Source organism: Ricinus communis, chromosome 7 (genome assembly GCF_019578655.1).
Source record: "Ricinus communis isolate WT05 ecotype wild-type chromosome 7, ASM1957865v1, whole genome shotgun sequence".
NCBI classification, from domain to species: Eukaryota; Viridiplantae; Streptophyta; class Magnoliopsida; order Malpighiales; family Euphorbiaceae; genus Ricinus; species Ricinus communis.
In genome coordinates this window covers 11125503-11140228 of record NC_063262.1, presented here as the reverse complement: position 1 = coordinate 11140228, position 14726 = coordinate 11125503, and the positions used below count along the sequence as shown (strand labels likewise).

Genomic DNA, 14726 nt, shown 5'->3' with positions numbered 1-14726 from the left:
TACTATCATAAAATTAAGTTTAAGAAATTTTTTATTTCTCCTTATATTTTATAGATTTTTCAATTATTTTTATTAATTTTTAATATTTAGATCAATAATTTATAAGTTAGATAAATCAAATTAAACTAGTCAAAACGGATTGGAACCGGTTAAGAATCAAAAGCAGGTTAATATTAGTTTTCTCTTAAGTAGAATCAGAACAATTTGTTTTAATTTCACTTTGTAAAAAAAATTATTTTAATTAATTATTTATTTCTTAAAAATTGATTAGATTAAATTGGAACCGGAATCAATCGGCTTTATTGTCACGATGTTTATTTTTATATATACTATGATAGTTATTATATTTATATTTATTAATATCAATAGAAAATATGTAATATTTTTATGTTAGAAATTATAATAATTTAGATGAAAATTGAGTAATATAATTATTATATAAGGTATAATAAATTTAACCATAAGATACGAATATAATATTAAAATTTATAAATAAAATATATAATTATTATTAAATTCCATGTAAAGAACGAGTATTAAACTAGTTATTATTTTCTTTTTAGAATATAATAAATAATTTCAAAATATTAAATTTATTAGATTAATATAACGTGGCAAATCTATACAAGTAGTTTCTTCTCCTAATTTCCTGCAAAATTGAAATTCAACATCATGTGTTATTAAAAAAAAAAAAGAAAAAGAAATTCAACATCATGTATGTGACTTTGGGCCGGACTAGCATAGGCCATAAACATAAAAGCCCAAGTTGTATGGACAGTCTCTTCTCGACTAAACGAACCAGTGAGGAATTCGGTGTCATCGGCTCCTTTTGTTCATTTCCCGCCAAACCAAAGCAGGTGCGCGCCAAAGCCAAAGATTCACCGTTCCTCTTCACTCATTCCTTAACTAACTTTACAGATTTTCGAAACAAAGAACAAAGTATTTTTCGAGAAAAGTAAAGATGAAGGGAGGAACTGTGCAGATCAATTGGCACGGTACTAAACCCGTCCTAACCCTAGATTTTCACCCTATTTCCGGTCTCCTCGCCACTGGTGGTGCCGATTTCGACATTAAGGTACTTTTGAATTATTATTTGTAGTTCAGATTCGTTCATTTATTCGGTTTTTCCCTCAATTATTTGACTGACTTATTTTTAGATTTTGACATTTCTGTTAAATTGGAACTACCATATTGAATATTAACTCTTTATTTGTTTTTCTTTTGGTGGTGATTGGAATAATCAGATGTGGTTAATAAATTCAGGAGATGCAGAGAAGAAGATCCCAACTGCTTCATTTCAAAATAGCCTTTCTTATCATAGTTCTGCTGTTAATGCCCTTCGCTTTTCTCCTTCTGGTAATTTTCTTTTGTATGCTAATTATTCCCTTATTGGATACATGTATGGTTATTACAGTGTTTAATCATTTCTTAAGATAATTTTCCACATGCAAAGTATATTGTAATGTTAAACTTGCATTGCCACTAGGCTTGTCTGGTGGCAAGTGCCTAGTAGTACTGTATCTCTGCAGGGGTCTAAGGGGACTTGATTTCAAGTCTCCATCTCTGCAAAAAGCAGGGTCCCCCTTCCCTTCTCAAATTAATGAGAAATTAAAGTCTTAAACTTGCCCTGCTCTAATTGTTTCTTTAGTAAACTTTGGTATAGCTGGATTATGTACAGATGTGAAATGGATATTTGTGTCCTGTCATGTCTTCTTGTTTATGGGCCTCCGGAGTTATTAATTTATTTGGTCTGATAACTTTAGATAAGACAATTCTAACAACAAATGCACTTAAATGAGGATTTCGGTGTAGTCAAAGCTTAACTTACTGGTTTTTAGTATTCTGATGTTTCATACTGACCTATAATCATCCATACTCCTCAGCTAGCAATGTATTTACTATGATCTGGATGTGTTCGTTTCTTTTTTGGCTAAGATTCCTTTTCCTGTTTATTATGGCAAGACAACAAATTAAATAACTTAATCTCATCCACATGTTATGTCCACATCGCAGAGGATGTGGTGTCATGATCTGTGTGGTCCTGTTAACTTATGTTTGTGAGTATTTGTCATGTAATGGAACTGAGTATGTGTCCTTTAAAGTTTTGGAAAAGCACTAGAGAGATAAAACCTACTTGAGAGATAAAACCTACTTGAGAGATTCCAACTGATTGCATGTGTTATTTTTTCAATTTACTTAACCAGTTTAATAATTTGCCTTGTTTAGTTGTGGAAAACATTATTTGTTGAATGATTCTGTAATTGTACTATCTTCATTTTTTTCTCTGCTCATTCTGTTCCTCAAGTAACTCTAATCTTCATAATTTGCAGGAGAACAACTTGCCTCTGGTGCTGATGGTATGACTTCATTCACAGCAGCTATTTGTCCATTAGCATAGAATCTGACCTAACAAATTTCTGAGTGATTTATATGGGAAATATAGCCAGAGAATGTATTCTTAAATTTAATTTCTCTGCAGGTGGCGAGATGATTATATGGAAGTTACATGCGACAGAAACTGGTCAAACATGGAAAGTTCTCAGGAGTTTACCGTAAGTGCTGCCCTCCGAATGCATTCCTAAGCTGCTTTGTTAAGTGCCCTCTATTATCCTTGTAATCTATCTTGTTCTTTGCTTGCATTTATTTTGTTTTATATTCTGTGAATCAGATTTCACCGCAAAGACGTTCTGGACCTGCAGTGGTCTCCTGATGGTATGTTTCTGATCTCTGGATCAGTTGATAATTCTTGCATAATATGGGATGTTAACAAAGGTAAGGAAGACAACAAGAAACCATAGTACATATCAGTTGGGATGCTTTGATTGTTGATTTCTTTTTTCCTTATTGTCCTCATCTCTTTGTTTTAGGTTCTGTCCATCAGATATTGGATGGTCATTTTCATTATGTGCAAGGTGTAGCTTGGGATCCATTGGCCAAGTATGCTGCTTCTCTTAGTTCAGACAGAACTTGCCGAGTTTATGTCCACAAATCTCAGCCAAAAGGAAAAGTTGTTGAAAAGATGAATTATGTTTGTCAGCATGTCATCTCAAAGGCAGAGCAGCCGCTATCCGATGCTAAGGTCATAGAATAGTATGATTTGTTTTTGCTGCAGACTATAGGTTGATTTGTTACATATTATAATCCTGATGCATGTTTTCGAATGCAGTCTTCCAAAAACCATCTCTTTCATGATGAAACATTGCCATCTTTCTTTCGAAGATTAGCTTGGTCACCTGATGGGTCGTTTTTAGTTGTGCCAGCAGGTATGGATTTCAACATATGTTCAACCTTTTTATATTTTTATATTAGTACTGATACCTGACATGATTGTGTACCTACATACCATGAATTCTTTCCATAAGCATTATGTTGCAGATATCTCTTAGCTGATATATTTCTTAGGAAAATGGTTGTGTAACTTAAATGAAAAATTCCGTCTTTGTTCTCGTTTCTATTTTTCTATATGGTTGCATAGTATGGTTATGTAAATTAAATGAAAAATTCGACTTTGTTCTCTCTTCTATTTTTCTATTTTTCAATTTCTGTTCAGAACTTGGGAACAGCCTTGTGCCATCCTCTGGTTCTCTTGAGCAACGACTTAAAATAGCTGCTCAATACTAACAAATTTTTTCTGGTGAAACTTCATTTCTTTTAATGATTAACATTCTTGTTCTACTGCTAGAATGCAAAGATTTGCAATATGCTCCGTGGAAATATGTTAAACATTGAACAGATGATTCATGAATTTGTATGTTGTAAATGTGGAGATGCAAATTTCTCTTCCCATCTGCTTCATTTTGTATCTCTTTGAGGATGGTTGAGTGAGAAGTTGCTACTATATTGATGTTGTGTCTCAAATTTAGAAATTATCAAAATTTCTAACTAATCATCTTGGCATAACCCATAATATGGAGTCTCCAACTTTCTACTATTTTTCTATTCATAGCAATGAATCTGCTATCTGATGGCCTGCAATTTTTCCATTTTTGGCAATGAGTTTGCTATCATTATATTTTGACTTTCAAGGATACATCTGCTCATTAGACAAATTTTCCATTGCAGGTTCTTACAAAACTTCACCTGCATCAGACACAGTGAATACAACCTATGTATTTTCTAGGAAGGATTTTTCAAGGCAAGACATGTACTTGAACTCATTATTTCTTTTTCCCATATCCCATAAAGTCAATCTCTACTGTCTATTACCTTCCATGATTAAGGAATCAAGCACAATGTATGAATGCGTAAGGATCCATCATCTATTATAATTCTAGAGCACTTAGTCCTATAATTGTTATATGCAGGCCTGCTTTACTGCTTCCTGGTGCCAGTAAACCTGTTGTAGCAGTTCGCTTCTGTCCCATGGCTTTTAGTCTCAGGGAATCACATTCAGGTATCTCTTCTGTGGAAGTAAATTCTAGCTGAAATAAGTGCAGTATTGTTGTAACTTATAAGCTGAACATCTTTGCTGAACTGCACAGCTGGATTCTTCAAGCTTCCTTATCGCCTAATTTTTGCGGTGGCAACTTTAAACTCGTTGTACATCTATGACACAGAGAGTGCTCCCCCAATAGCAATCTTGGCTGGTCTTCACTATGCAGCCATAACAGACATTGCATGGTAAGTTTGTGTTTGGTTTGTGGAGGCTGCCAGAAAAATGAATCTTCTAGTTGAAATCACTTCACTGTGTATAACTTGTGGAAAACATGCATTAATGTTCCTATACATCTCAAAAAAAAAATCATAAGGAGCCATTAGATTGAGGTATCTATCAATTTACTGAGGCTTGAAAGAACTGCGGATATATGTGCTGCAAAACCATTCTTCCACCCAATCTAATCGGATAGACCTAATTTGCTAGAAAGATTGGATCATGCATTATGCCTGTATTTTAGTTTCTGATTGTTTTGGATTATAACTGTCATTTGGTAATATTTCTCTTTTGGATTGTCTGGCACTTTTGTTGCTTGAAGGTCATCCAACGCTCAGTATTTGGCTGTGTCTTCTCAAGATGGTTACTGTACTTTGGTAGAATTCGAGATAAATGAACTGGGATTGCCCATCACGTTGGGAGGTTTGCTTTTATTTGTTATTTGTATTGCTCTTGTTTAGCCATCAACTCTTTTTCCTCCCTTTGGACCCCTAAATATTATGTTTCAATCTGTTGTAGAGCACAAGAACGACATAGTTGAGGAGAATAAAAGCCTTATTGTTGAGAAACCAGATGACATAATTATTGAAACACATACTGATGATAGTTCCACAGCGCCAGAGAGCAGAGAAACAGAGGTTGAGAAGCATGAAAAGAAGCAGGTATTACCGAGTCCAGTTAATACACCCATCTCAACTAAGCCAGCCAAGAGGCGAATTACTCCGATGGCAATTGATACAAAATAATTGTATATTTTGGTAAGTCCACAATTTGTTATTTTTATTTTTATTTATTTTGTATACGGTTCTGACTATTTTTGTTAATTTTATGTACATAGCACTTTTTTTGAAGTTAATATGACTTTTTTAATTTTGATAATGTCATGATGCAGCAGTTAAAAATCCAAGGTAATCTTGTTGATGTGGCAACCAACATTGGCTGTGGTACTGACGTACTCCACATGGAAGCCATGTCAAAACTCTCAATTTTGTTTAATCGCAAAAATTCACGAACTTGGGCGTTTTTTTGAAATTTAATCATGACAATTTACTTTGATAAATTGTTATAAATATTTAAAAATTTAATTATTTAAAAATTTAATTATTTAAAATATAATTCAAACAGGATAAAGAAATAATAAATTTAATTAGGAAAAAAATATTATATTATGAAGTTTAGGTTAATATTGATAGAATTTAATAATTGGATAGATTTGAAAAATTGCCTGAAGTTATTTAATAGTTGGAGTTTTTGATTTCAGGAATCTTTCTAAATTAAGGATTATGATAAGTTGCCTTTTTTCCCCTCAAAATATACATCTTGCATCAAGTTTCTTAGATAAGTCTGATGTCTATATTTTGAAAATTTTCCTTCCAGTTTTATTAAAACAAAGCTCATTTTTAAAAGAATTATATGGATGAAAACCCTTATTATTCAATCAGTTTAAAATTGACATATATGGAGTAGATGCTAACATTAAACCAAATTGTAAATGCTGCAGAACCTTGTATATTTCACACTTTTTGCATGTCTGACTGCTTGGGATCCTAAATTGCTGTGAAAATCCTGTTGGCTGCAGGCATATTATCAGTATACTGGAGATTTAAATATATTTAGAACTGTTGTCATCACTCAGAAAAGTGCCATCTTATCCTCAAGATAAATTGTATTGAGGTTTCAAATATCAAATGTGGATCTGTAATTGGAACTCCACATTTTACAGAATTGTTTCTGTCAGCTTAGAATGAGATTAAATAAATGATAGTTCTTAGAAATAATATTGCCATGAATAACTATTGTATTCATTTGTTTGATCCCAGGAGTGCTGGAAGCAGGCCAAGATCCATTTTCAACTGTTGCAAGTGAATTGTGCTTCCATAGCAGTCCAATTTTTGGACAATGTACAGCAATCACATAAGAATCTTCTCCCCTTCCTTGCTCATGTACTGTGACCTCATATATAGTAGGCACCTTGACAATAATAGCAAGCATAATAGTTTCAATACCGACATAGGCATGTCAATTTTCCTCATGCATATGCCATTAGTATAATCACTCAGTAGCATCTACTCTCTGGCTTTTAGTTTCATATGACATCCATTTTTTGAGGAAAGATAGAAACTGGGAATATGAATGTACCTTAAATTCTTTTTCATCTCAAGTTGATTTACTTCTTTTTAAAAAAGTCTACCTTTTGTTACAAGAAAAGGAAGAACAACAGTTGGACCCATATATGGAAAGTTATCAGTGGTTCGATGTGATTGGGATGGTCTATGATTGATGAGTAACCAAAACCATTTAGTTTCTATAAATGGCTTTTCCGATAGAATTAATCTTCCACGTTAATCTTTTTAGTTCTCTCGTACAAATACTTTTTTTTTAGTATAAGAGTAATATTTATACCTAAAAAAAAAGAAATACATATGTTAAAATACTCTTTAAGTGCTGTAAAAGTATGATCATCTCTTCTAAATTTACAGCCTTTTTTTTGGTAATGAGAAGAGGGCAGAGGCCCTAAACAACAAAAAGACCAAGTAACAGCATCTCTTAGTCTACCAACACTAAGGGCATTGCCCAACAAAAGCTGAAGCAAATCCGCTGGAAGAATACTGATTTCCTAACATGAGCAAGCTGTAACCAATCCACACACAAAATTAGCTTCCTTACAAACATGAGCACAATTGATGTTCCAAGGCCTTCCGATAGGAGCTTTAATCTGCAAAAGTAACAAATGACAATTGCCAACCACATGCACATCCTCAATATTCACTTTAATAGCCTCAGAAGGGTCAATCACCAAATCAACATGCTTGAATCCTTTATCCCAAGCCAAACGCAAACCATCCAAAACACCCCATAATTTTGCCTTAAAGGGAGAGCAAGAACCAAGTTTATGAGTGAAACCAGATAGCCAAGAGCCTTCCGCACTTCTAATCAAGCTACCAGCACTAGCTAAACCATTCTGAAGCCTCACAGAACCGTCGACATTCAGCTTTCCTCTACCCAAAGAAGGCGGCTGCCATCAAACCATAACCACTGATCTCAGGAGATGTTGCAAACATAGAGCTTTATAACTCTCTTCGTTGGCCATGATTTCAAGGCAACAATGTCTAATACAAGTAATTGAGTCCACAACAGCATGGGATTCTTCGTTAAAGAGAAATTGGTTCGCTAAAACCACAAGTCCCTGCAAGTGACCTAAAGAGAAGTTTCCAAGAAAAACCCCCTACAGCTTGAAAGTTACGCGCAGACAAATTCCTTAGCAACCAACTATCTTGAGGGAGAAAAGAATTCAAACCTGCTCTCATGAGGAACCAATTGGAGTCAAATAGTTGAAGCAAAAGGGCAGTCACGGATAACATAAAGAACATATTCTCCATAAATATTACACCTCAAGAAAATATTCGAAGGAATCACCTAGCGGTGAAAACAAAGATCATTTGCAGGTAACCTTCTTTGTGCAACTAACAATAAAAAGGTTTGAATACGTAGGAGCCTTTCCATCTCCAAATAATTTTCCATAGGGATTCAAGATATCATCATCAGAACTAATCAACAATTGATAAGCCTATGAGGTGGAAGACTGACCCGATTTCGCGAAGTTCTAGTAGAGAGAGTCCTACCCTTGGGAAGGACAAGGAGGATGAACAATAGATAGTGCCAGGAAAGTGAAAGAGGGAAGAAGATGTTGAAACTTCTCTCAATGCCATTGAACTGACTCAGTGACATAATATCCCACATTTCTATTTCGTTTGGATTTCGGAATATCCATCATAGAGATAGCACATAAAGGACCAAGCCTTTGAATCCAATAATCTGCCCAAAAAAGATTACTCACCATTGCCGAGACCCCAGGAGATGCCGACAGTAATGTGATGCTAAATAGAGAAAATACCACACCGAGTATTTAAGCAGCCAAGTTTTGCGTCCATCCGGCTATCCGCACACACACAAAATGCAATCATCGTATCAAATAATAAAGTGAATGAGTACCAATATTATTCTATCGGAGACTTAATTATGATTACTATATTCATGATTACTATATTCAGACTTTGACTAATATTTAACAAACAAAATGTTATTGATTTGCTGTAAATAACAAATCAATATGCCTTTTCTTTCCCGATTGTCATGCTTTTCGATTCCGTTCAACTCCTTTAATTTATATTATCCTTAAAATGGTTAAAAGAACTGAAAACCAAGCTTAAACAAACAAATCAAATTCAATTGAAGGTAAAATAAATAACAAATAAACTCAATAATAAGTGCTTTTAGCACTTGTCACCCCTCATGTACTTTTGAGAACCCGCACCTAGAACGCATCAGACTTAGACAATAGTTTCCAGCAAAAGCCTCACAAGAAGGACTTCGTTTATAACAGCAGCTTGCCTTAAACTCAATCCATTCAATTCTTTAGGCTTATAAATATTATTTCCAACTAACAATATGCATTTTCTGATTATCAATTGAATATCCCCAAACAAAGTCACGAGCTTATCAATGGCTTGAAAGGTGATGGCTAGAAATTTAGCAGTGAACATAAGGTAGAGTTCTTGTTTCCGGTGTAGATGTTATCAACTCGGTAGGAAGGAATTCTTTTAATATATACGACGGTTCATTTCAAATTTTGCTAGCCGAGCTAGTTAAACGAAAGTTATCTGAGTAATCCAACTTGCTCGCTTTCAACCTCACTTGCTTTTGACCTAAAGGATTGCAAAATAGATTTTGCTAATGTTACCCGACTTGCAAGAGAGAACTATCTCACTTTCCACCTAGATTATTTTTGAGCTACTTTGTCCACCACATTTTTATGAGTACATTTACCAATTTTATTATGAATAATAGGAGAACCCAATTCTTACCAAGTCTATAGCTCTATTAAACTAAAGAATGCTGCAAATTTGATGAGTTTGAGAAGTAAATACTCCTTTCGATAAAAATATCTTAGTTTTCATAGAGTTCACACACTGACTAGAAGTGTCACAAAAGCAATCTAGACATTGTTGAATAACTCGAGCTTGAGTGAGAGAAGCTTTCATAAATAGCATCTTCCACGAAAAACAAGTGTGACGGCCCAAGATCACCACGATTGAGACAAACTAGGTTTCACTGACCATTTCTAACTGACCCTTCAATCAAATGTGCTAGACGCGCCATACACAAAACAAATATGTATGGAGACAAGGGGTCCCCTTGACGTATGCCCCTTAAAGGCTGAAAACTTGCAGTAGCTTCACCATTCCACAGAACCCGCATGCTAGTCGTAGTGATGCAAGATATAATTATGTCAATAAACATATTAAGAAGGCCAACTAATATTTATTGTCTCTCTGATGAAACTCTATCGCAGCCTATCATACGCTTTCTCCAAGTCGACTTTAATGACCATGCACCCTTTCTTAGACGTCGCACGCTTCATAGAATTGAAAACTTCTTGCACAATGATCATATCATTAGTAATTTGCCTTCTAGGCATAAAGCTATACCGAGTTTCAACTAGTAAAGAGTTCATAAAAGACTTTAAATGACTGACAATAATTTTAGTGATAGCCTTATAAGCTACATTACATAAACCAGTTGGTCTCATATGAGACAAACTCTCAAGCGCATGAATTTTCAGGATAAGAACTATAAGAGCTTCATTCAATTGCAAATCCATCTCTCTAGTCTTGAAGGATGTTGCAACCATCTGATACAGAGATTCCCCCACCGAAACCCATTGGCTTATACCATCTAGGACCAGGCCTTATAGGCGCCCATATCATAGATTGCTTTTTGAGTATCATCCAATATGACTGCATTAAAGAAGCGGTTGCAACTCATTGCTAATAGGCGGAAATGGCTTCTCATAAAGAGTGATGGACTGTTCTCTTCCATATACAACCGGTTATTAAAAAGAAAAAGCCATGGATTTAGTGACACAATATCATACACCCATTGCCCAGAATCATCCTTCAAAGCTTCGACACGATTTCTTCTTCTACGCTAAATAGTAGAGTTACGAAAGTATTTTGTATTATGGTTGCCAAAATGCAACCATTTATCCCTGGAGTTTTGAAACCAAACGATCTCCTCTTGCAACAGAATTTCCTCCAATTCTCTTGACAGACAAAACAAAAAATTCTGGAGATTCTTAGAGTCATGAATTTCTACGGCTCTATGAATACCCGCAAGTCTTGTAAGGAGCTTTCTCTTTTTAGCAAATATGTTTCTAAAACTTTCCTTATTCCAAATCTGAACCTGAGCAACAAAATTCATGGTATTATAATGAAAATCTTTAAGAAGAGACCAATGAAGCTTAACGAAATTAGCAAACCTACCATGCGTTAGCCAAGCAGCTTCGAAATGAAAGGGTCTCCTATTCACAGGCAGAATACTCGCCCCAAAGAGATGTAACATGAAAGGGCAATGATCGTACTTAATTTGAGGGAGATTTCTCACAATAGCCTCATGAAATTTCATCCTCCAAGTTAAGGACAAAATAGCCTGACCAAGATGCTCGCTAACTCTGCCACGATGCCAAGTAAATTTAGCCCCAACGAGCCCCAAGTCTTGCAATTGATAGTCATCCATACACCTGCAAAACTTAAGACATTTGGCAAGCGAAGGAGCACCCATTTTTTGATCCAAGCTCAAAAAACTGTTAAAATCACCTATAAGAACCTAAGGAATATAAATATTCTGAGCCATTTGACAAATACCATCCTAAAGAAGCTCGCGAACAGAAGGATTAGGATGACTATAGATAGTTGTACACACATTCGAATGCTCTCTCTCACCCCAACTGAAATGCACAAACTAAAAATTAGAATCCAAAATTTGGACCCTAATATTTTTGCCATTCCACATCACCCATATTCCTCTAGAGAAACCCTTTGCATCTTCTCTAAACGAAATGTGAAAATCCAACTTACGAATTGCTTTCACAGCTCTATCCCCACTAATTTTTTAGCTCAAGGATAATACACACAGAGGGCTCATATTATCGGGCATACTCTCATGACCATAAAATATTCATTTCCAACTCCCTTGGCAGTTCCAAGAGAACAGAGACATTAAAAGGGATAAGGAGAAGGAAACTTAAACAATTAGCTTAATTAAGTTGGACAACTGTAACATGTTAGCTTACTGAAGAGCGACGCTCTCCATTAGCAACAACAATAATTTTCTCATATGAGATCTTCTGCTTTTGAGGTGCACCCCTCTCCTTATCAGGAGGCTTTGATTTTCAATTAACATAAGAGATTCTTCCTTGTTTCTTATTAGGATCAGTAATTTTCCTGGAATTAAAGAGAACTATCGGGCCATTAAAAACCAAAAAAAGAAGTCGAAGGAAGAGGAGAAAGGCCCTACGTTAACTCCAAATTTTCTTGATCAAAAATTTTTATAAGACGATGACGAGACATTTTAGCTGGTGAAATACTTTTGAACGAAGGACATGTGTTAAACCTATAGAAATACCCCGAAGATGGACCCTAAGCCTTGGAACCCAAAAAAATCACATTTCGATCAAGCTGGCAGGTTAAGCCCGTGAACATTCAGAGCAAGACAAAGGCTTTTAATGCGCATTATCTGCATACAATAAAATGTATTTATCGTATCAAGTAAAAAAGTGATAAGTAAGAGTATTATTTCACTAGGGAACTAACTCTTAATACTATTTTTAATCATATATTAATATCTAATAAAAAGATTGTCGTTTGGATATAGTGAGATTTGAAGTAAACTAATATTAAAAAAATTGAAATATTTATTAAAAATAAAGCCTATTTAGATAATGAATCCTCTTAATAAATTAAATACTTCATGAATCAAATAGCAATTAAACCAAACCCAAGAGTTGAATTAACATTCCATAAAATTAGGTAAAAACCTTTCTGAAGTGATTAAACCCTTAATTCCTAAGAGGAGGGAAAGAAATCTCTTCTTAAATTCATTCACTTAAGTCATGCATTAAGATTAAGTAACTATTAAACCAAAAGATCTTGTAGATCTATCTTTAGTATTCTAATTAATCCTCAATCACTAAGATATGATCAATTTATAAATAGTTATCTCTATTCAATTTCTGAAAATGAATCTCACTCAATACGTCAACTTATCAATTGAAATAGATGATTAAGAAATCAAAGGAACAAAGCAACTTATAGAAAAGATTTAATTGGATAAATTTGAATGAGTTCATACAATACAAATTAGAGTTCACGAAAACTGAAATAGCAAGAAAATTAGTTCTTACACATTACAATAAAGAAATGAAGAATAGGGAAAGAAGATTTCAAACTATTCATGAATGAGAAATAAATGAAAAATTTTCAATCTTGAAAAACAAAGGTGGAAATGATGTTCTTTCTTGAATAATACCTAATAAAACCCTAAGAAATGAAAGAAAAATGAGTCCTCTAAGTATTTTTCTCTCTCAAAATGAAATAATGACAGAATCTCCTTTCAAATAAACCTAAAAGTTCCTTAAATAGTGAAATTTAATAATCTACATGTGAACTACATGAGTAGCCACATGATCGTATCACGTCCTTGACTTTTCGTAGCTTGAATTCCTTTGCTAGGTCATATGGGAGGGTCACACGGGTGCGTAGGTTTCCCGTGTGAACCTCATAGAGCTTCGACCAACGTTGACTAGGTGATACGGGAAGGCACACAGGCATGCCATCTTCCCGTGTGAGCTTCCTTAAAATTTGCCTATTTTGTCAACTTACACGGGCGTGTGCTACCCATTTCAAGATAAGAAATTTCTACTATTTTGATTATTTCACTCCAAAATGTGACATGGGCAAGTGGTTTCTCGTGTCATGCCCGTGCGGAACTTCAAACCTAGATAAAAGTTTATTTCCTTTGCCCGATTCTCATGCTTTTCAATTCCAATCACCTCCTTGACATGTATTATCCTCAAATGCCTAAAAGAACTGAAAATCAACTTTAAATAAACAAATTAAACTCAATTAAAAGTATAATCAAGATAGAATAGAGCTCAATAGTAAATGCTTTTAGCACTTATCAAATTTCCTCCCACTTAAGCAATTGCTTATCCTCAAGCAAATTAAAAAATATTAAAAAAATGAAATGATAAACTCTCTTCCCAACAAATAGACATCAAGTAATTTAGAGGTTAATTATTCATGTTACCACAATCTAGAATCATTAGCCAAAAATTGATCCTCAAATGAAAAGCCACAAACTAGGGTAATCTTATAAGGAAGCAAAGAAAATCAAAGACTTGACATCTAAAGTTAAGAAATGAGCATTCTTTCAAAACAACTCAAAGCTTTAAAGAGATAGAAGTAATTTAATTACTTTAAATTATTTTTCTCACGCTATCATCATAAGAAATATTTTTAAATTTTTAATCCACTTCTTAGAATTATAAATTTGATCTAATTTTATAAAAAAAGCTCTATAATTTTTCTCTCATTTATTTAATTACTTCGAAGTCTTTTCCTAAACTCTCTTTCATACGAATTATACTAAGATTTTTAATATATTTTTTAATTTAATTTTTATACATTATTTGTCTGATTTCATGAAAAAAACTATAATTTTATAGTTAATGTAAAGATTTATATATGTATTTAAATAATTTATGATTAATAAACCACTACATCCATATTGATGTCTAATTTACATAAATATTTTATGGATAAATACATAAATAGATCCTTGAACTTGTTCTGTTTTTGCAAATGGCCTCCGAGCGTATTTTTAATTCAATTGAACTTCTCAACTTTACAAGTTGTTATTTTTAATCCCTCTAGTAACGGTAATAATAAAAAATAATATCCTCATTAACGATGTTATTTATAATAGGTAAAATATATAATTAAATTATTGAATTTGTCTTATTTTCATAATTGGCCCCCTAAACTAAACTTTGATTCAATTGCATATGAACTCCACGAGTTGTTATATTTAAATCCTTCATGGAAGTTAAACGCTTTGGATTAACCTCTTATGAAAAGTGTATTTTATTAATTCTAATATATTATTTATTGCACATTAAAATTAAAACTAATATACTCATAAATGTATTCTATTGATCCCTGGCAACTTTGGGTGC

The 14726-nt window shown here is 33.8% G+C and overlaps 1 protein-coding gene and 1 long non-coding RNA gene across 3 annotated transcripts; one reads left to right on the top strand and one right to left on the bottom strand.

Annotated features, from left to right (window-relative positions):
• The first annotated feature begins 487 nt into the window (after positions 1-487).
• LOC8259137 (chromatin assembly factor 1 subunit FAS2) lies at positions 488-6812 on the top strand. Of its 2 annotated transcripts, none has more exons than XM_048377315.1 (13): positions 488-1075; positions 1245-1356; positions 2331-2357; positions 2480-2552; positions 2669-2712; positions 2868-3079; positions 3167-3263; positions 4063-4135; positions 4305-4393; positions 4482-4620; positions 4974-5074; positions 5171-5409; positions 6472-6812. In XM_048377315.1, the coding sequence occupies exons 1-12, from the start codon at positions 962-964 to the stop codon at positions 5395-5397; spliced, it is 1308 nt and encodes a 435-aa protein (XP_048233272.1). In that variant the 5' UTR covers positions 488-961; the 3' UTR covers positions 5398-5409; positions 6472-6812. The 2 variants fall into 2 exon arrangements, with proteins under 2 accessions (XP_048233272.1, XP_002517246.1); XM_002517200.4 differs by having other exon boundaries at positions 501-1075; positions 2669-2772.
• Positions 6813-9563: 2751 nt separating this feature from the next.
• Positions 9564-12163, bottom strand: LOC8259135. Its single transcript, XR_001535082.3, has 2 exons — positions 10975-12163; positions 9564-10894 (listed from the first exon to the last, which is right to left on the bottom strand). It is a non-coding gene; the product is annotated as an uncharacterized LOC8259135 (long non-coding RNA).
• Positions 12164-14726: the final 2563 nt, after the last annotated feature.